The 22055-nt window shown below is 43.1% G+C and overlaps 1 protein-coding gene across 3 annotated transcripts in view; it reads right to left on the bottom strand.

Annotated features, from left to right (window-relative positions):
• The window catches only part of HEATR3 (HEAT repeat containing 3), a 39247-nt gene extending 22676 nt beyond the window's left edge, over positions 1-16571 (bottom strand). The window contains exons 1-8 of one of the 3 annotated variants that reach the window (XM_028094537.2): positions 16276-16571; positions 15972-16144; positions 13979-14066; positions 12165-12277; positions 9846-9955; positions 6564-6704; positions 4543-4820; positions 80-170 (exon numbers count right to left, since the gene is read on the bottom strand). In XM_028094537.2, the coding sequence (XP_027950338.2) occupies positions 80-170; positions 4543-4820; positions 6564-6704; positions 9846-9955; positions 12165-12277; positions 13979-14066; positions 15972-16144; positions 16276-16413 (1132 nt within the window). In that variant the 5' untranslated portion in view covers positions 16414-16571. Of the gene's footprint in view, positions 1-79; positions 171-4542; positions 4821-6563; positions 6705-9845; positions 9956-12164; positions 12278-13978; positions 14067-15971; positions 16145-16275 lie in introns of those variants that run through there. The other 2 variants (XM_028094538.2, XM_028094539.2) reach the window with 2 other exon arrangements.
• Between the last annotated feature and the right edge of the window lie 5484 nt (positions 16572-22055).

Genomic DNA, 22055 nt, shown 5'->3' with positions numbered 1-22055 from the left:
AATATTTAAGAAAATCCTCGTGGAAGCTGCCCTTTCAGTCCAGGGGGAGAATGTCTAAACATATAAACTGGTAACAAACCTTCACTGCAGCACATGTTGACAATAATTTCCAGAGCAGTCTGCTGAGCCGTCAACAATGCTATGGTCTCTCTCAGTTCCTTGTCAGTGGGCTAATAAATAAATAAATAAATAAACAAATAAACAAACAAACAACTCTCAATGTTTGGGAAAGTATTTTCACGTGAATGTCCTCAGCTAGAGCCTACTGGATGATTTTTACCCTTGGAATAGAGTGCATGGGGGATGGGGCAGCCAGAAGAAAAGTCATAACGTGCTGAAGCACAAACAAGCATTATGATTGCTCCTGGCACTGAGCAGCAGGCCACCGTTAACTGGGCTTCCACCTATCTGCACGGTTATTTTAGGTAGCTGGAGAGAAAAGATAAATATTCAGGAATTCTGAACTGAATTCACCCTGAAACTTAATCCAATGTGTTAAGAAGTAGCTCAGAACACTAAGATTAACACAAGAGCTCATTTCAGAGACCAGCCACTTAAACACAATAAACCAGCTTTTAGATGCTTAGACGTCTCGTTGGAAAAGACTGCATTAACAAGAACTACTAACGAGCCCTTACGTGACCAATAGAGCTTGGCTAAGGTGCAGACAGGCTTGGCTTCCTGGCTTTCTCTGAACCCTGCAAGAAAGCATTTCTTTGGGGCGCCTGAGTGGCTCATTAAGTTTCGGCCTTCGGCTCAGGTCACGATCTCAGGGTCCTCATCAGGCTCCCTGCTCAGCAGGGAGTCTGCTTCTCCCTCTCCTCCCAGCTTGTGCTCTCTCTCACTATCTCTAACAAGTAAATACAATCTTTTTTTTTTTTAAAGATTTTATTTATTTGTCAGAGTGAAAGAGACAGAGAGCACAAGAAGGGAGAGCGACAGAGGCAGAGGGAGAAGCAGGCTCCCGCTGAGCAGGGAGCCCGATGCGGGACTCGATCCCAGGACCCTGGGATCATGACCCGAGCCGAAGGCAGACGCTTAACCGACTGAGCCACCCAGGCGTCCCAAGTAAATAAAATCTTAAAAAAAAAAAAAAAAAAAAAAAGGCATTTCTTTAAGACTGAAGAAAGGGGAGAACTTTATTCTCTGGAAATAATTAACATGAACTTAACATGGGTTGTAGAAATTTACATAACCTAAATTCTCAAGTTACCTATGAAAAGTGAAATAGCTACGCTGATATTCCAGAATAGTGCATAGGCTAAAAATAATGTATATTTTATCATCTGAATGTTTCCCCCTTTCAACAAGCTTCTAATTGTCTTTTAATGCCTGTACAATATTCCATTAAATGGATACACTATCATTTAATTTGGAATATTTCAAATTACCTGGATTTCTCATTTCCTTAGATTTACTGGGTCAAAGGATTACCTATAGATCCTGTGACATGTTCCTATTTTCCTTTCCGGAATGTTCATACTGATTTATAATCCTCCAGCAACTTCTTGTGCAACAATTTGACTGCAATATTGAACCATGTTCAAAGTTATTATTAAAAAATAATAAATAGGGGCACCTGGCTGGCTCAGTCGGGACAGCATGAGACTCTTGATCTCGGGGTTGTGAGTTCAAGGCCCACACTGGGCGCAGGGGTTATTTAAAAATCAAATCTATAACAATAACAATAAAATAATAAAATAAATTTAAAATAATAAAATTATTATTAAAAGATAATTATTTTTGATAAAAATTATTTTAAAAGCAAAGTGCTCATTTAAAAGATGTAGCTTAGGAATGTATTTGCATTCCTTTTACTGCTGGGAAGAAGATATATAAAAACTATTCCTACCTGCTTTATGTGTGTATGATATTCAAGTAAACAAAAGTTTATTAGAGACTCAAAGCTAAATAAGAGATGTTGCTGAGCTCCCATCCCCTAGAGATGTATGAAAATCTGGCTCAGAAGAACCCTGAAGTTAAGTTCTACTTCTTTATAACTCTCCTGATCAGAACCGTTCTCTGCTTCTTATTGTCATCAAATGAACATAAAGAACCAATCTCGATGAAATGTTATGACATTTGAGATTTGCTCCAAAATATGCAAGGTGGGGAAATAGATGAAATAAAACAGACTACAATTTGATCACTGGGTAACAGTGGAAGCTGGGCGAGGGATTCCTCTACTTCTGCATATGTTAAAATGACAACTTGGGTTGGTTCTCTTTACATATTTGTGGTTACACTTTCTTACTTTAAATGACGCAAATTAAAGGCTTTGATTCAGAAGGCCTCCTGCACCAGCCACCAGGCAGTGGGAAAGACCAGAGTTGTCGGACATTACATTTGTATTCCAGGCACATACTGGCACCCTACAGGCACTTAAACATTGGCTGACTGACCATCATGTTAATCATCTGGTCCACTCAGTTATGTTACCAGACGTTAAAAAGCAAGCTTTCCTTATGAGAAAACACCGCATTTTATAAGCAGCAATGTTCTATTTTTAAATAATACGAAGAAAAGTAAATGCCTAAATGATGGTTGATTTTCAGTACTTTTTATACGGTGGCACTGAATCTTGGTAGATGTGGATCTCAGTCCCCACCTTCTCCCTATAGGAGTCCCTGGGGGAGCGGTGGAAGGACGCAAGAGCGCCGCTCTCCCCCTCCCTGCAAGGGATTTCAGACACTTGAGTTCCCTTACAGCCCAAATGTACTCCCCACTCCTGCTGGGGGGAAGTCGCGGGGTCAATCACAGTCCACGTTTTCAGTTGGGCCAGCCCATGCAACACCACAGCTGCAGAGCCTCCAAGCCCTGATCCGTCATATCCTGACCTTCCCCCCCAGGGGAGGGGGCGGAGACACACACACGTCTGCTCAGATCTGTAACTCACCCTTCCGGTGTCAAGCTGCAGAGAAAATGCTACTAGGGTTCTTTATAGACACCCCTTTGGGAGGCTACGGCACACGGTTCTGCCTCTGTCTCTCTCGTTTTACTGATTTTAAATTTTACTCAGACTACAGAAGCAATAAACTGGGGGTTCAAATATGTGCCCGCCCACGCCAAAAGTGGTGCTATGATTTTGAAGCAACCCTATGACTTGCAAGCAGCTCAAGGGTGGGGCAGCCTTCTCATGTTTATATTCACCCTGGGACTTAACAGGATGCTGTGCACCAAAGGGCTATCTATCCATGGGGGCTGGGAAAGTAGTTCTCATGACAACATTATGATTTCATTAAAATACCACCAATTCATGCTTTACAAGACTTTGTGAATCCAGGAAAGGAGGATACTGTTATATTTCTTTTCAGGTACATTCCATTTAAAGAAATCTTATATTGGGCATAAACTTCTCAAAACTCTTAAGACTCTGAATGAAGACAGCTCTTAGTTTCAGTTCACTTGCTGTGGATCAGGAGAGGCCACACCTGGCGTGCAGAAAGCCTGCGAGGACAGGGCTAGGGCTCCTGCAGTTCGACCTCCGTCATCTTTCTTCAGAATGCTGTCAGTGGCCTAACCCATCTCCCAGCCTCCAGGCCCCCTTAACGACACTAACCTGCTTTTCACGCTGTTCCCATCCCATCCTTTAAGACAGCTAGGTGTTCTGTCCAAAAAGCCTTCTCTGACCACCTCATCCTCTCCTCTCCCACCAGGGCTGTCTATTGGGCATGCCTCGCTCTACAAACTACTCCCTCAAAACTCTGTGCGCAGCCCTATCCCTGCTCTCAGCACAAGCACTGCCATGTGTCCTAACTATGCATCTGTCCTCCCAAGACGGAAAAGGTCCCTGAAGACAAGAAAAATGTCCTAATCGTCTTTCTATCATCAGCATTCGGCACAGTGCCTGGCACACACAAGGAGCACAGAAAACGTGCACCTGAACGAATAAAGCCAAGTCATTGTCCTCCCTGCCTTCCCAACTACTCGTTGACCTTCTCTGGGGGGAAACACCTTCCCGAAGCACGGCTCCATCTCCGTGGACTGGCTCCGCAGAAATGCTCCCCGCCCCTGAGCTTGCTCACCTTTACTCCAACACAAGTGTGTCGGCACACATGAACAACCACCAGTTCTCACAAACATCCAACCTTCTCTGCTCAGCAATGCTGGGCTAACGCGGGCTGAGCCTGCTATTTTGGTAAGGATAAATATGAAAACAAAAGAGACAAGAATGCACGTATCATTGGAGCAAAGTACAAACTCCTTCGGTAACGAAGACAACCTGGCGGAGAGTGTGTAACTGAAGAGGGGAGACACAGGACTTAGGAAGATGACTGCATGTTTAAGTGTTACAAAAGTACTGGTCTCTCCCCTCTTGGAAATCCTCTGGACAGAAAAGTTTCATTTTAGACAGGAGATGTTTTCTCCCCCTTTGGGAGATTTCTAAAGCTGCAATGAGAGCCAATGGGGAAATGTGACGGACTGTTACTGAATTTCACTTTGTAATTAACTGTACTGTAACAGGGTTCTACAAAGCTCAGGATACCTATTAGAAGAAAGCGGCTGTATAAATCCAGGCTTGCATGTATCAATCTGACTTACTGGAAGCAAATCGGAAATGAAGGTTTTCCTTCTGACTTTTCTTTTGTGCGGGATCTCTTCCATTTCATCGTCTTCCATCAGAGAGCCACAGCTGGTGCTCTCCAGCACGTCCTCCATCTCTGCGGCAGCTTCTAACCTCTGCTTTTCGGCCTCATGCATTCGAATTACCGTCTCACCAGCATCCAGGTCCAGAACGTCAGACAAGATCTTCAGTATGGCATTTATGATTTCTGCCTGACTCTTGGATGGAATAATGTCCTTTAGGTTCCAAATGGTGCCTGGGGGGAAAATGCACGTAAGGACAAAGGACTTGCCTGTGAAAGCTTTTATTAAATACAGTTTCTACAAGATTGGTTCTTTTAAGCTCAGGTGTAATTAAAAAAAAAAAAATCTCCAACCCTCTGCCTGTGTTCAGTTTTTATTAAATGTCCAAAAAAAAAAAAAGCTTTGCACAGAGGCGGCTCCCTTTATTACAGTCCTGCACAATCATCTCTCTCTTCCTTGGCACACAATGCCTCTCTCAGACACACCGCACAGCAACAGACCAAGAGAACACTGATCAAGTTTCACTTGAAACGACAAATGAAGCTGCCTCGCTCTCTTTCATCTTAACCTGAGCTGCCCTCCTAGGCAGCTTCTTATATTCCAAGAGAGGAACGAAATGCACAAAAATTCCAAGGTTTCTGGACAAACCAGACAGCAGGTTCTTGGTTTTTTGCTTATCAAAACAGAAGAGGAGCTACCATTAAGTAAGCAGACAGACTAACTGAAAAAAAAAAAAAAAAAAGTCACTGTTAAAATAAAAATACATCCTGGATATGAACCCAAGAGAATGGAAAGCAGGGACTCTGATATGTGTCCACCCATATTCATAGCAGCATTACTCAATAGCCACCGACCCGAGTGCCCATCTGCTCATGAATGGGAGGAAATTCTGACACACTACAACATGGATGAACTCTGAGGACATTATACTAAATGCATTAGTCATAGTTTGTACAGCATGCAACTCTTGATCTCGGGGTCATAAGTTCGAGCCCCACACTGGGTGTAGAGCTTAAAAAAAAAATTTTTTTTAAATAATAAAATAAATGAAATTAGCCAATCAGAAAAAGAAAAACACCATATAATTCCACTTAGATGAGGCACCTAAAATAGTCAAGTTCATAGAGACAGAAAGTAGGATGGTGGCTGCTGGGGGTGGAAGGATGGGAAAATGGGGAGTTTTTCAATGTGTGCAGAGTTTCACTTTTGCAAGATGAAGAGTCCTGGAGATTGGTTGCACAACAATGTGAATGTACCTAACATTACTGAACCATACACTCAAGAATGGTCAAGATGGTAAAGTCTATGTTACATATATTTCACTACTAAAAAACACCTCTCATGATAAATTACCTCTGGAAGAGCAGGAAGAAGATATATACAGAAAATATATAAATTACCCACTACTCAACAGATCACCAGATTATTTCTTATCTCTACATTTAGAAATCCCAAGGAGAAAGGAGCTGGGGGTAAAGAATTTTAGACAGGAGATGTTTTCTCCCCCTTTGGGAGATTTCTAAAGCTGCAATGAGAGCCAATGGGGAAATGTGACGGACTGTTACTGAATTTCACTTTGTAATTAACTGTACTGTAACAGGGTTCTACAAAGCTCAGGATACCTATTAGAAGAAAGCGGCTGTATGAATCCAGGCTTTATAGAAAAGAGGGTGGTCATGTCATGTCCATTTCTGAACTCACTGGTTCGTAAACAAGAAAGGATTCTGACAAGAGCACTTCTTTATACAAAGACAGTAGCTTGCTAAATTGAAAAGAAACCTGTTCTAGAAGGCTCCATAACTATGCATAACCTCTTGAATTAAGGATCTCCACTTAAATATTACAATTTTCAGAACAGACATAAACACAGAAGGTCATTATGTGGTGAAAATGAATGAATGACTGAATTTTGGCCTCCATCTCTGCCCATTACAAATTACTAAAAAAGCACACTGCCACCTACGGCTAAATTTTACCTGCCACCAGTGTCTTTAATAGAATATACTCCATGGAACTGACAGGAGAAAGCATTGCTGATTCCAGTACACTCAATGCTGGGGCACTGAAAGATTTCAGCAGCTCTGGGTTATCTTCAGTTACTGTCTGCAAACAATAGGCTATAAAGATAAAAATTAAGTATTAGACACCAATGAATTCTGCTAGGCTAATTTACACCAATTTAACTCATCAGAAAACATGTGCATCTTTTTTTTATTTTTATTTAAATTCAATTTAGTTAAATACCGTATTATTAGTTTCAGAGGTAGAGTTTAATGATTCATCAGGTGCAACCCAGTGCTTATTCCATGAAGTGCTCACCTTAATGCCCATCACCCAGTCACCCCATCCTCCCACCCGCCTCCCCTCCAGCAACCCTGGAACAGTCTCTTATGGTGTGCTACCCTCTGTTTTTATCTTATTTTATTTTTCCTTCCCTTCCTCTATGTCCAACCTTTTTGTTTCTTAAATTCCACACATGAGTGAAATCATATGGTATCTGTCTTCCTCTGACTTATGTCACGAAGCATTACACTCTCTGGTTCCATCTAAACATTTGCATCTTTCACAACTTCAGACACAGATAACTTCTGTAAAGGAAGTATGCTTTACTTCAAGAATGGTACATGCAAACGGGGCTTCTCAAACAGTGCATGAAAGATTTTTTTTTCTTTTTAATTTCTAATTCTTTACAAAATAAACTTTTACCAAATACAATTTAAAAGGCTCTTAAATGGTGTGACAATGTGAAATTACTATGAACATTTATTAAGGTTTCTCCTCAATTTCTGTACATGTTGGGGACCAGTAGCAAAAAGCCTACGGGAGAGACAATGCTTTTAGCAGTTCTGTTATCGAGAACAAGCTCTGGACTTGGGGACATTCTGTCTTCCTTTAAATTCAGCATGACCTTAAAAGTTAGGGCTATTTCTGGTGAAACAATATTTCTTTAAGAAAAAAAGGGGGGGGGCGCCTGGGTGGCTCAGTCATTAAGCATCTGCCTTTGACTCAGGTCACGATCCCAGGACCCTGGGATCGAGCCTCGCATCGGGCTCCCTGCTTGGCCAGGAGCCTGCTTCTCCCTCTCCCACTCCCCCTGCTTGTGTTCCCTCTCTAGCTGTCTCTCTCTGTATCAAATAAATAAAAATCTAAAAAAAAAGGAAAAAAAGTATTTTACATAAAAATATGAGTAAATTGGGCGCCTGGGTGGCTCAGTTGGTTAAGCAACTGCCTTCGGCTCAGGTCATGATCCCGGAGTTCCGGGATCGAGTCCCACATCGGGCTCCCTGCTGAGCAGGGAGTCTGCTTCTCCCTCTGACCCGAACCCTCTTGGGCTCTCTCTCTCACTCTCTCTCTCTCTCAAATAAATAAAATCTTAAAAAAAATATGAGTAAATTAAGAGATGACTATGATATTAAAAGACATATGATCCCTTTAGTGCTTAACTTCTTCCTTGAGTTAAATAAGACAATGGATTACAATTCGCATATCAGAAATAATTAACTGAAAGTATCAAAACAACTGGGATTGCCTGACAGGTTTGACAGAAGAACCTCTGAAGCACAAAAGAGGAAGCAAGCCCAGATGTGTTTTTCTTAGTGTATTCCAAACAAATCCATTTCTTTCCAGGTCTCAAAATTTCAGTCAATCATGCCCATCCAAATTAGTCAAAATATATGCTACTGCTGGAATCTAGTTTGGTTCCCCCAAGTACATGTGTATACAAATCCACATATACGCATATATCCAAATGTAATTCTTTTTCATTAAGAGACTAATTAAATTCACTTTAGCAAAAAGCCAAGAGAAACTGAGGTTGTCACCATAAAGTCAACACAAGAGCAAAGAAAGCCATATTAATATATAGGATGGAATCTCAGAAAGTTCACTTTACTGTATGTAAACCTTGCTTGACTTTCAAACCAAAGTAATTAGACATTTGTTTAAAAAATCATGAATCTAGCTAAATGCAGAAAGAAAACATTATACAATGCAAAATTACTTTATTCTGACCCATTTTTTTTTAAAGATTTTATTTATTTATTCTACAGAGAGAGACACAGCAAGAGATGGAACACAAGCAGCGGCAGAAGGAGAGGGAGAACCAGACTCCCCACTGAGCAAGGAGCCCGATGTGGGACTCGATCCCAGGACTCTGGGATCATGACCTAAGCTGAAGGCAGACGCTCTCTGACCCATTTTTTTTTACAGTTTATTACAGGACAAAAATTAAAAATAACTAAATCTACAAGACTAAAGATACAAAAATAGAAGTGAAGTTTTTCTTTTAAAAGCTATTAACTTTTGTGAATTTCCCTAATTGTGAGAAAAACTGTCCTCTGAGATTAAAAGCCACCTACCAATTTCCTAGTTCAACTGTTTTTAAAATCCACATTTATTCATAAATCACCCTTCTGCCAAAGATTCCATTTTGAGAAACTGATTTTTTAATTTTTCCCAGTAGTATTTATTTCACTGTTTTCTTCTATTCTCTTAAAAGTATCCATTAGAGCCAAGAGGAGCATCAGTCAGGGGAACACACTCAGTTCATGCCAGGAGAAATGCATAATTAAATAAAAGGACAGTTGGATGCCTGGCCATTATAATGGGTAGAAAAGAAATGCTTTTCATCAATTATTTCTCCACTCTCCCCAGAGTTCTGCTGGGCCACCCACCCTCCAGTCTGTCTCTCCAAATGGACAAGGGCTCCCCACTATGGCTCTCTAACCACACAGCGAGAACACGAGGGAGTCAAGGCAGCTGAAGCTGCTGAGCTCTGCCTGCCCTTTCCCACAGAAGGGAAGCAGGCCTACATGAAATTTCAATCACTTATTTTCCTCTCTCAAGAAAAGCACAAGATATCAGTTTTCTGCTGGGAGTATGAGATAGTGGTACAAGACAGTTAAGTAAGTCTAGATTCCAATTAACTTTGGCTCAGAGGCCTGGTAGTTGTGGGTTACTGTTTCTCAGTAAATGGGAGATGAAAGCTTCAAGAATTAATAAAGTGTTCTAAGAATGGTAATATACTGCTCACATAATTACCTTCCTCCCTTTCAGAGTGAAGAGCAGGAAAATGTATAAGTAAGTAAAGTATTAATCATAGATTTTAAAAGATTCAGAACAAACAGAACTCAGTTACACATTTATATATAAAATGAGAAAAAAAAATCACTCCTATAGAATAAACATGCTTTGTTGGAATAAAAATTTTTGAATAAGGCCACACATACTTAATAAATCATCACTTTTTCTTCACTTACCTACTGAAATAGCCAGGTCAACATTGGTGGGAAACCTACTTAAATACTTTAATACAATCTCCAAACACCCTTCTTTGTTGAATATAGATACTGCTCTACTACTGCATTCACTAAATTGAAGGGGGAAAAAAAAATTTTACTATTCACATTTTAACATTAAGAAATCAACCACAGAAATTTATGAAAAGATAAATTAGGCTTTATAAAAAAACAAAATAAAACAAGAATTGGAGTCAAACACCCACCATTTTTATAGATGAAGAAACCAATGCCCATTCTTATTTACTGTACATACACAAAACTGGCTATCTGTATTTTTATTTCTATCACAGCAGAACATTTTAGCCAATCTCTTTACCTGCATGCCAGTTTCCTTATACGAGGCTGGAGCTGGGAGAGAGCTTAGAAATCATTTAACTTCTATTCCTCATCTCATACATAAGGACACCCAAGCCCCAAAAGGTGAAGTGATCTACCCAAAGATCGCACATTTTGTTAGTGGTGGTTCCTTGGGTCCAGCCTACGGTTCCTTCCACAACATAAAGTAAGTTGAAGTGAGGATAAAAGGCCTCTATACTTACACAAAAAGCACTAATTTAAAAGAAAATAAAACTAATTTTATTTATTCCCTCTAGACTGCTATTATAATTTCAACAAGCAGAATTTGCAGTCTACAAAAGAGAAATTACTAGAATACATTTGAAACTACACTACCTTGGGGCGCCTGGGTGGCTCAGTCGTTAAGCATCTGCCTTCGGCTCAGGTCACGATCCTGGGGTCCTGGGATCGAGCCCCCGCATCGGGCTCCTTGCTCAGCCGGGAGCCTGCTTCTCCCTCTCCCACTCCCCCTGCTTGTGTTCCCTCTCTAGCTGTCTCTCTCTCTGTGTCAAATAAATAAAATCTTTAAAAAAACAAAACAAAGCAAACTACACTACCTTTTAATAAAAAAGTCAGAATTAATGTTAAGAATGTTATACATACTAAATACAGGGTAAACAGCTGATTTAATAATCTGATCCATGTTTCCAGAGAAAAGTAACCCTCCATACATATCACATATACATGACATACTAATAGAGCTGACCAGATTATTAAACAGAGCTGACTAAATTATGAAATTCAATCCTGTTATCTAAAGATAAACTATTCTCTGCCTGCCTATCTACCTAAGTAGTTACTACAACACTGCTATGAACCTACCCTTAAGATGTCCACAGTAAAGTGACGTATAGTCAGGGAGATAAGACATACATGCGTTAAAGTCATTGCAAATATATACATGTGTATGCAACTTAAATATATAGGACTTAAAATATGAAGTATAAAACAAAAAAGTGAAGAGCTAGGACAACTGGAAATGACATAGATAGGGCTCACAGGCATTCAGGAGAGTGTGGAGAATATTTTTTCAGGCTCTTTTCAAGGAAAAATTTTTAAAACTTCTAAGTCCAACAATTAAGTAAGTTAAAGTTATCTGGTGCCCAGGAAAATGTACCCACCGGCTTGCTCAAATGTCATTTCCTCAGACCTGATCTCTCCACTTTCTCTGGTGGAATGCATCCACTAGTTTGAAATGATATCACAGGCAAGTTCAGACTGCTATGTAGGCAGCTTTTCAGGATCCAACTTAGTCCTGTGTTCTAAGATATACCTGTGCTTTTAGGTCAGAAGTTATCATCACTGCTGACTAGAAAATAAGGAACTGTGGCAGAACCCTGCTAGAAAGGTGGGACATAAAATAGGGTAGGAAAAACTAAATCCAGGTAGTGTTTCTAGCCATTTCCATTCCTAGTTGCAAGTCCACTCCAGCCCTACCACCACCACAATCATGGAGAATGTGGCCTTCTTCCTACCAGGGCTGAGGGAACTCTTCTTAGGCATCTACTTCCCTGTCAAATGGCAAGTGCCAGGGTAGAGGGGTAAAGCACCAGCCGAGGGCTGTGGCCCCCATCTCATTCCAGGTGCCAGACCAAAGCAGCTACTGCTTGGTGGCCTGACCAGCTTTAACACAGTGACTGCTTAAGGTTGCGCAGGTAGTGGGGAGAACTAGGGTGTAGCAGGTGGTAACAGTCACGATTCCTCTTATTTCTGTCAGCAGCAATGATTGGAGAGAAGAGTTATAAAGCAAACAAAGCTGTAGTGATGCTATGAGGAAAAGGGCTTAGGAAGGAAGGTTGATCTTAGGTCACTTGAGACCACCTCCTACCAAGCATTAACATCAGGGATTTACAGCCCCACCAAGGAGAACAGAGACTACAGTTTAACAGAAAAAGCCTGAGTGGTGCTGTAGCAGGAGGCTGTGTTTAGAAAGATTCTTACCATATATTCCACAGCACATTCATGGCCTCATTGGCTATGTTCTCAATAGAATTTCTGTTCTGATCTTTTTTTTCCTGTGGAGACATCTCATTTGAATCCAGGCCAGCACTACACTGTAACCAAATATCATGATTAGTACCCCGGTTCCAAAGAATAATTAAACAAAAAGGTTAATGATAGTGAAGAATCACAAAAACTAAACATCAGAAATTATAGTGGTTAACGAGCTGATCAAATTCTCATAAGCAGTACCCTTCCGACACTCCTGCTCCCTTCTGGCAAGAAATACAGGCAAAAAAAGTTCACAAGTCATTGTACAAACTGGATACAAAGCATTTAACATTTTAAAATGTAAAATCAATACAAAGTATTTCATCTAATGCAATAAAGATAGTAAATCGGGCACAGAAAGGCACCACTCTAAGAACTTTCCATTAAGTCATTTGATCCTGACCACACACCTGTGAAGCAGATGAACCATTCTCCCCAGTCATCCACTACAAATAGGAAACTGAGGTACAGGGAGATTGCTGAAGGTGTAGCTTAGTACATGGCAGAGCTAGGATTCAGACCCAGGTATTCTGGCTGTAAAGCTGGTGCCCGGTACCCCTGCGGTCCTGCCCCTCTAGCATGATCCACGGCACCCTCCACCGCGGGGCTTCTCAATCTCAGCACCACTGACACTTTGGACTGAATGATTCTTTGCTGTGGGCGTTGACATGTGCATTGGAGGATGTGTAGCAGCATCCTTGGCTTCTACCCACTGCATGCCAGTAGCAACACCTACCCTCAACTCAAAAACGTCTCCAGACATTGCCAGATGTCCCCTGTGGGGCAAATCACCACCAGTTCAGAACCGACACTCTAAACAGAGTTAAGACTGATGCCTCTCATCAAAATTGGATATTCTTTATAAAGACTTAAGTAAAAATTATCCATCAAGGGACACCTGGGAGGCTCAGTTGGGTGTCTGCCTTTGGCTCAGGTCATGATCCCATGACGTAGGATCAGAGCCCCACGCTGGGTTCCCTGCTCGGGCGGTGGGGGGATGGGCTGCTTCTCCCTCTCCCTCTGCTGCTCCCCCTCCTTGTGCTCTCTGCTCTCTGCCAAATAAATTTAAAAAATCTTAAAAAAAAGTTACCCAACAATACAGAATAGTGGACTAGCAGCACCTTAGAGACCTGCTGCTGCTTTTTTTTTTTTTTTTTTTTAAGTAGGCTCCACGCTGGGCACAGAGCCCAGAGTGGAGCCCGACGTGGGGCTTGAACTTATGACCCTGAGATCAAGACCCGAGCTGAGATCAAGAATCGGTCACTTAACTGAGTCACCCAGGCGCCCTGATGCGTATGTCCCATTATGCAGTAAGGTTGGCATGATACTAAATTTGAAAACGTAACGTAATCTTCATGGCAAATTATGCCTCAGCTTTCTCATCTGCAAAACAGGAATACCACCTTCCAAATAGGACTGGTGCCAAGGATTAAATGGTACATAAAACACCACTGACACAAAAATAAGCAATCCATATAAGACTAATTATTTTTATTTACAAAATTTAAGGTCTAAAGGAATCAGTCTATAGTTTTAGGAAGGTCTTTTCCAACTAGCATATAAGTAAAGATAGTAGGGACAAAAAATAGAAATTGGTATTAATCATGAGAAATCAATGTTTCTAGGAAAAGAAACAAAATTCCCATAGAATGTTTTGAGGGAAGATGAAATAATACCAAAGAACTAAAAAAAAAACAACTAAGTGTGCATACAAAAAGCTACAGTTAAAAAAGTACCATGAAGCTACTTTAAAAACCACATACCTCTTTCAGCAGTGCAACCAGAGGGGTCATGATATCCTTAGTCACCATGTCATCACAAACGTCAAAACCTCCACAAGCACTGAGGTTTCTACACAAAAAGTTTAAAATACGTTTTACTTTCTCAGAGCACATGTCACAAAACACTTTTTTAAGCTCTCAAATTTAATCTCTCCCCACACTTGTTTTCCAGATGAAACTGCTTATGATTTCTGCAAGATGCTACAGAACCAATCCACAGATTTCCATCTGTTCTGATCCTGGTTCCACGTAACAACTTAATTTTGAAGTCTGAGACAATACACAGCTGCATGGCAACAGGGAAGGGAGAGGGGAGAAGACTATTCCTACTTAATGCAAACAAATCACAGCATGATCTGATATGAAGGGACATTTTCTTGGGATCAAGACTTCAAGGGCAGCAAGGGTAAGGCTGAATGACAGTGAGGCCGAAGGAACGCTAGCGAAACTGAATTTTAATTGGGAAGACACTGCTTGCTTGCCTTCTGAGTGCACAGCACTGTGCCTGGCACTGAGTATATGGAGATGAATTGGAAGATGTCCCCACAACCTTCCAAGCGCCCAGGATATGTAAGCCTCAGGGAAAGGGTAGGGCTTCCTACATGCAATTTCCTCCAGCATGTGGCTAATCCCCATCCCTCCCTTAGGGTTTTCTTCCCTGAGCCCCCAGTTATATCCTCTCATAGCACCCTCTGTAATTATCACTGGTTGTAATTATACAATCGTGTGATTAATTTGGTTAATGCCTGTTTCCCTCAATACTGTAAGATCCATGAAGGACAGAAATTATGTCTGTCTTGTTCACTAACACATGCCCACAGCCTATCCAGCCCATTGCCTAGTGCACAGAAGGCACACAAAATACACTTGCTAAATCAATGAATCAAACATAATTTAACAGAGCTGCAAGAACTGCAAATACTAACTTCTACTCTTGCCCCCTCTACAGTCCATTCTCTGTACAGCCATCAGAGGAGCCTTTTCAAAAGGTAAATTAGATCAGGCCACTCCTGCTCACAACAGGCCCTTTAGCACTACACTATCAAGTCCCTGTCCATCACTCCAACCTCACCTCCTATGATACCCACCCTCTACTCCATTCAGCTACACTAACCCTTATGTTTTTTTTTTTTTAAGATCTTATATATTTGTCAGAGAGAGAGAGAGAGCGAGCACAAGGAGGGGCAGCAGTAAGCAGAGGGAGAAGCAGGCTCCCCGCTGAGCAAGCAGCCCGATGCTGGACTCGATCCCAGGGCCCTGAGATCATGACCTGAGCTGAAGGCAGACGCTCAAACTGAGCCACCCAGGTGCCCAAACTTTCTGTTCTTTAACCATGTCAAGCCCTCTGCTGCCTCACTTCTTTGCTGTTCCCTCTGCCGGGAATGCTTTTCCCCTGGATTTTCATGTCTGGCTCTGATGCATCAGGTCAAGTGTCATCTACAGATCGGAATTTAAAGTAACTCCCCAACTCCAGCTCATCATCCTCTTGGTATTCTCCATCGCACCTCTCACTATCTCCTATTACCTGTTTTACCAGTTTCCTAGGCTCCCGTCTCCTCATCAACATGGGTTCTGTGAAGGCAGGGATCTCGGCGCTCTTGCTCAATGTTCTGCCTGCTCAAACCCCCTGCACCCAGAACGCCTGCCACACACACTGGAAGAGCTCACAGAACCTCGGGACTTTGGAGGCTTTTTGGAGAGGCCGTAAAGTATGTTAGGCCTTGCGGGGAGGATCCCTGACAGACGGCTGCTGCAGCTGAAGCAGCCAGCTGGACAGACGGAATGCGTGTGGCCCGGGCGGCGTGGGTTCCTCTAGAGTCTGCAGGCTGAGTTCAAATCCCCCCTCTGCAAATGGGAGACCCTGGGCAGTTCTGGATGTTCCGAGCTGCCGCAGGCAAGTGCACCGTGACAGGCGACGGGGCGTGGCACGCAAGGGCGCGCTGGCTGGCCGCCGCCACCCCCCTTCCCGGCTCACCTCAGCGCGCCGGCCGCCGTCTCCCTCACCGCCAGGCTGGGGTCCAGCAGCAGCGGCCCGAGGCGGCGCACCGCGTCCCGACGCGCCAAGCCGGGCAGCGCGGGCCGCTGCTGCACCAGCCGGGCCAGCCCCGCGCAGGCGCACTCGCGGACCTCGGCGCTCGGATGCTGGAGCTGCGGGAGGGGACCAAGTGTCAGAGGCGGCGCAGAGCGCAGGCGCGGGGGCCGCGGCAGGGGCTCACCGCGCTGCCCGGGGGCTCGGCGCGAGCCCCGCCCCTCGCGGCCGCCGCGAGCCCCCGCCTCACCTTTTCTAGCAGCTCCGCCGCCGGCCCGTCATCCTCCTCTCCCTCAGTCCCGTTCGCCGCCCCTGCCGCTTCGGCCTGACAGTCGCCCGTAGGGGAGAACTGAGGTCGCTTGAAGCGCTTCGTCCGGCTCTTGCCCATGGCGATGGTGCGCTGCGGGGGAAAGGCCGAGAGAGGAGGGCAACAGCAGGACGATGGCGGCTGCTGAGCTAGGGGCAAGTTCCTGTTACCGATGGGGTCTCGGTACCCAGCTCAGGGAAGCCTGCTGACGGCCCGAGCCCACATGGGAAACCAGTGCGCAGGCGCGCCGCGTGTCGGCGGGGAGGAGAGGGTTGGCGTGGGGAGTGCGCAGGCGCATTACGGATGGGCGGGGCCAGACCTGGACGAGGGGCGGAGTCCTGTGTTTTGTCTCGGGAAGTGGGAGGCAGGACTTTAATGGGACTCCTGATTCTCACCAGCTGCACCGAGTGCACCTCCCACCAGCTAGTGACGTTTATTGTTACTGAGCCTTGCCAAACCTTTATTTCCACAATAATCAAATGCGATTAAGGGTACCTAACTTGCAAGGTTATTGTCAGGCTTACCTAAAATTGTATAAAGCGCCTAACACCAAACCTAACATATTTAATTTGTAGGTTCTCAAAATTATTAATCACGATTTTTTTGTGTCCCTACGGCCTAGCACAGCTCCTGTCATAGTCAAAAACCCAGTTAATATTTTAGAATGAATGTACATCTATTTTTTTTTTAAGATTTATTTATTTGGGGGGGAGGGGCAGACGGAGAGGGAGAGTCTCAAGCAGACTGTGCTCTAACCACAGGGGGCTGGATCTCACTACTGGAGTTCAGGACCCAACCCAAACCAAGAGTCTGTGGCCAACCGACTAAGCCACCCCAGTGCCCAAATGTACATCAGTGTTTGATAAGATAGACTCCCTAAGTTAATCTTCCTGCCTTGGTTTCCTCATTTGTAAAAATGGGAACACCAACAAAATATCCCTAATGGAGTTGGTATAAGGATTAAACGTGTTAAGTGTGTTTAAGGTGCTAAGAACATTCACTGGCACACAATAAATATTGCATCCATGTTTGGTTGAAACTTTTAACGGCAAAATGATTCTTTGAAAAGTATTTATTGAGCACCAGACACAGTGCTGAGCAATGGAATAAAGCAATAACCAAAACAGATTTGGTCCCTGTCCTTTTTCTTTGTCCTTAGGGGATTTACAGTTTAGAGAGAGATGTCTTAAACATATAATTATATGAATAATTAATTATAGTTGAATAAGTATAGTATAGCACTAAGAAGAAATTATACAGGAAGACCTTCTGTAGTCTTTACAATTAAACATGTACATATTGAGCACCCCCAAAATGCATAGCTTTCAGGTCAGTATTGTATGGGAGAAAACTTCTACCCCATGGTAACCCCCTCCTCAAAGAGTGGACTGTCTAGTAAGGTAAATAATGTTAATTACTATAGCATATTTTGGAAAATAGTCACAGAGGTGTAGCTAAGTTTGTACAAATTTTGTGGCCTATCAAAGACCACTGTAATCTCAGGAAACAAACTGAGTGTTACTGGAGTGGTTGGGGGTGGGAGGGATGGAGTGGCTGGGTGATAGACATTGGGGAGGGTATGTGCTACGGTGAGCGCTGTGAATTGTGCAAGACTGTTGAATCACAGATCTGTACTTCTGAAACAAATAACGCAACATATTTTAAGAAAAAAGAAAAAGAAGAAGATAGCAGGAGAGGAAGAATGAAGGGGAGTAAGTCAGAGGGGGAGATGAACCATGAGAGATGATGGACTCTGAAAAACAAACTGAGGGTTCTAGAGGGGAGGAGGGTAGGGGGATGGGTTAGCCTGGTGATGGGTATTAAAGAGGGCACATTCTGCATAGAGCACTGGGTGTTATGAACAAACAATGAATCATGGAACACTACATCAAAAACTAATGATGTAATATATGGTGATTAACATAACAATAAAAAATTTTAAAAAATAATTTTTTTTTAAGTACAAGGAAAACTTGGAGCTCCAAATGTATATTGGTAGGTTTTACTTCCTTCATCTATTTGGTCAGTTTTGTCCTGCCACCTCCCCAGTCCGAGCTACTGTCTTCTCTTACCTTGACCACAGGGGCTTCTGGTCTCTCTTTTTCTACCCTGCCTATCCATGAGTAGCTAGAGTGATTTTTTTTCCATCCTTCTCATACTCACTCCCTCCATTAAAACCTTTCAGTGGTTCCCCTTTCTCTTAGAATGAAGATCAAAATCTTACCAGGTAGCAGATAGGAAGTAGCAAGGCCAGATTCCACCTTCATTTCACATTACCTCCTATACTCTGGCCCTTAGCCACCCTCCATAGGGCCGAGATCTCTTCTGCCTAAGGACCTTGAAAAGGCTCAGTCCCCATCCATATCCTGGTGAATGCAAGTGTCACTTCTTCATAGGTAGCTCCTCTGATTTCAAAGTCTGAGACAGATCTCCCTTGAGACCGCACTTATCTTGTTCCTTTGCTTCAAAGCACAGCTCCAAATTACAGTTAACAATTTAATTTTTTTTTAAGATTGATTTAGTTGAGAGAGAGAGCGCGCGGGGGGGAGGGGCGGAGGGAGAGGTAGAGAGAGTCTTTTTTTTAAGACTTTGAGAGAGAGAGAGAGAGAGAGAGAGAGAGAGAGTATGAGCAGGGGGAGGGGCAGAGGCAGAGGGAGAAGCAGGCTCCCCGACCCTGAGATCTTGACCTGAGCTGAAACCAAGAGTCTGATGCTCAGCTGACTGCGTGTGCCATCCAGGTGCCCCTTAACTTTATTTGTGTATAATACTCAGACACATCCACACACTCTCTCCAACTGCACACTAAACCCTGTGAGGACAAGACTGCCTATCTACACAGATCACTGTATTCCCAACACTGGCCCAACAAGGCCTATCTGGCACAGAATAGGCATATGCAATTTCTTTTTTTTTTTTAAGATTTTATTTATTCACTTGAGAGAGAAAGAATGAGACAGAGAGAGCATGAAAGGGGGTAGGGTCAGAGGGAGACGCAGACTCCCTGCCGAGTGGGGAGTCCGATGCGGGACTCGATCCCACGACTCCAGGATTATGACCTGAGCCGAAGGCAGTCACCCAACCAACTGAGGCGCGCAGGCATATGCAACTTCTCGAATGAATAGAGACCACATAGTCAGGAAAGAGTAGCGCATGCCACCCAGATGGAACAGGAGGAGAGTAAAAAAAAAAAAAAAAAAAAAATTCCTGCTGTTTCTCTCACTGTGGGGATGAGCAAGAAAAAATGGTCCAAAACCTTAGCTAGGGGAGAAGTCTATGATCTGTTTTCATTCGTTACCCTTTCCTGGGAGAAATGAGCATTTCTGTTAAAATGAATGATAAACTTTACTTAATTAAGATCCCTTCTGGGAACCAGAAAGATAGCAGTTTTAGGAGGAGCCCGGTGACCTTTAACTAGTCTAATAATCTGTAACCAGTCACTTTTTTAAAAATCCAGTCAAGCAGGGGCGCCTGGGTGGCTCAGTCGTTAAGCGTCTGCCTTCGGCTCAGGTCATGATCCCAGGGTCCTGGGATCGAGCCCTGCGTTGGGCTCCCTGCTCGGCGGGAAGCCTGCTTCTTCCACTCCCGCTTCCTCTGCTTGTGTTCCCTCTCTCGCTGTCAAATAAATAAATAAAATCTTAAAAAACTCCAGTCAAGCAATGATTATCCAACCATCCCTTTTTCCTACAAATTATCTTTGTTGAGAGGGAGTTTTTTAATTAGACTGCGTAGAGCCTCTTTCCTTGAGACAATAAAAATGCTTATAATCAATTATTGGTCACATATATTTTATTTTTTTTAAAGATTTTTATTTATTTATTTGAGACAGAATGAGAGAGAGAGAGCACATGAGAGGGGGGAGGGTCAGAGGGAGAAGCAGACTCTCCGCCAAGCAGGGAGCCCGATGCGAGACTCGATCCAGGGACTCCTGGATCATGACCCGAGCCAAAGGCAGTCGCTTAACCCAACCGAGCCACCCAGGCGCCCGGTCACATATATTTTAAATAGGAGCTAGCTGTTCTCACAGATTCCTGTTTCTCTCCCTTCATATTTTGTAAGGTAATCCTCCTGAAGAAAACACTCTGATCAGGGCGCCTGGGTGGTTCAGTCGTTAAGCGTCTGCCTTCAGCTCAGGTCATGATCCCAGGGTCCTGGGATTGAGCCCCGCATCGGGCTCCCTGCTCCACGGGAAGCCTGCTTCTCCCTCTCCCACTCCCCCTGCCTGTGCTCCCTCTCTCGCTGTGTCTCTGTCAAATAAATAAATAAAATCTTTTAAAAAAAAATTGTACCAAGAAATGTACTTTTGTTGAGTGCTTACTTATGGGCCTAGCCTCTTCAACATTTGATATTGAATGATAGATTAATAAGTTGCAAATAATTTTGTCCATTCAAGATACAAATTATTTCTGTCCAGTAGAAAATATAATCTCAAACGATACAATTCCACTGCCTTGGAGATCATCACCAGTTTGATATCTAATCTAGGAATCTTAGTTAAGCAAATGTTTCCTCACTGACTATATATATACATTTCTGTTTCTCCTTTAAACTGTTTTTACTGGGGCGCCTGGGTGGCTCAGTTGTTAAGCATCTGCCTTTGGCTCAGGTCATGATCCCAGGGTCCTGGGATCAAGCCCCACATCGGGCTCCATGCTCCACAGGAAGCCTGCTTCTCCCTCTCCCACTCCCCCTGCTTGTGTTCCTGCTCTCATTCTCTCTCTGTCAAATAAATAAATAAAATCTTTAAAAAAATAAATAAACCAGCTTTACCATTCTCCTGGTTCCTTCATTAAGGAACTGGCACATACTTACTATGTTTATCTGAGTCAGTTTTTTATGTTGCACATCATCCTTTGTTTATTCATAGGGTAAAGAAGGTGTTCACCAGGTACTATGAACTGAAGAGGCAGGTCACAAAGCAGCATATATAATATAAACCCATTTTTGGAAAAACACACAGAGGAAATATCTATGAAAGTATACATATCAGGACACCTGGGTGGCTCAGTCGTTAAGCGTCTGCCTTTGGCTCATGTCATGATCCCGGAGTCCTGGGATTGAGCCCCGCGTCGGGCTCCTTGCTCAGTGGGGAGCCTGCTTCTCCCTCTACCCCTCCGCCTGCTTGTGCTCTCTCTCTCTTTCTCTGACAAATAACTAAATAAAATCTTAAAAACAGACAAAAAAAGTATACATATCAAAGTGTTAACTGTGTTGGCCTCTGGATGGAATTAAAGGAGAATTTTTTTAAAATCTGATTTTTGGCCTGTTTTATTTTGGGGGGGTTTCTAGAATGAGCAGATAGTATTTGCATAATTTTTTAAGCCATGAAAAATTTTTTAAGGAAATACAGTATAATTCTTCCCTCCTTGGTGTGGCCCCCGTTTCCTGTTACCCCCACACTCACCTATCACTGGTCAATGTCCACCCTTGATGCCCAGAAGACTCTGCTGTAAGATTTAGGACTCCTGCCATGGCTTTAGGGTCTGGATCAGCCGTTGATATTTTGTTGGTAATGTCAGTGTCATTCATCTAGATATTGTTGGATCTTGTTCACAGGTTATTTGCAGCACAAGAGTTTCATATAGCAAAATCATCTTACATTTGTAGAACTCATAAAACTATCCACTTAAAAAATTTTTTTTCAAAATAGGCCCATTTAATATTGCAGAATATTTCCTTTGCTCCCGGGTGGGCAGCATTTCCTCCCTATTGGTAGTTTCTTACTC

This window comes from Eumetopias jubatus, unplaced genomic scaffold, assembly GCF_037043125.1.
Source record: "Eumetopias jubatus isolate StellerSeaLion01/CBP00866 unplaced genomic scaffold, mEumJub1_p1.0 scaffold_10, whole genome shotgun sequence".
Taxonomy (NCBI): domain Eukaryota; kingdom Metazoa; phylum Chordata; class Mammalia; order Carnivora; family Otariidae; genus Eumetopias; species Eumetopias jubatus.
This window is presented reverse-complemented; position numbering and strand designations above follow the sequence as displayed.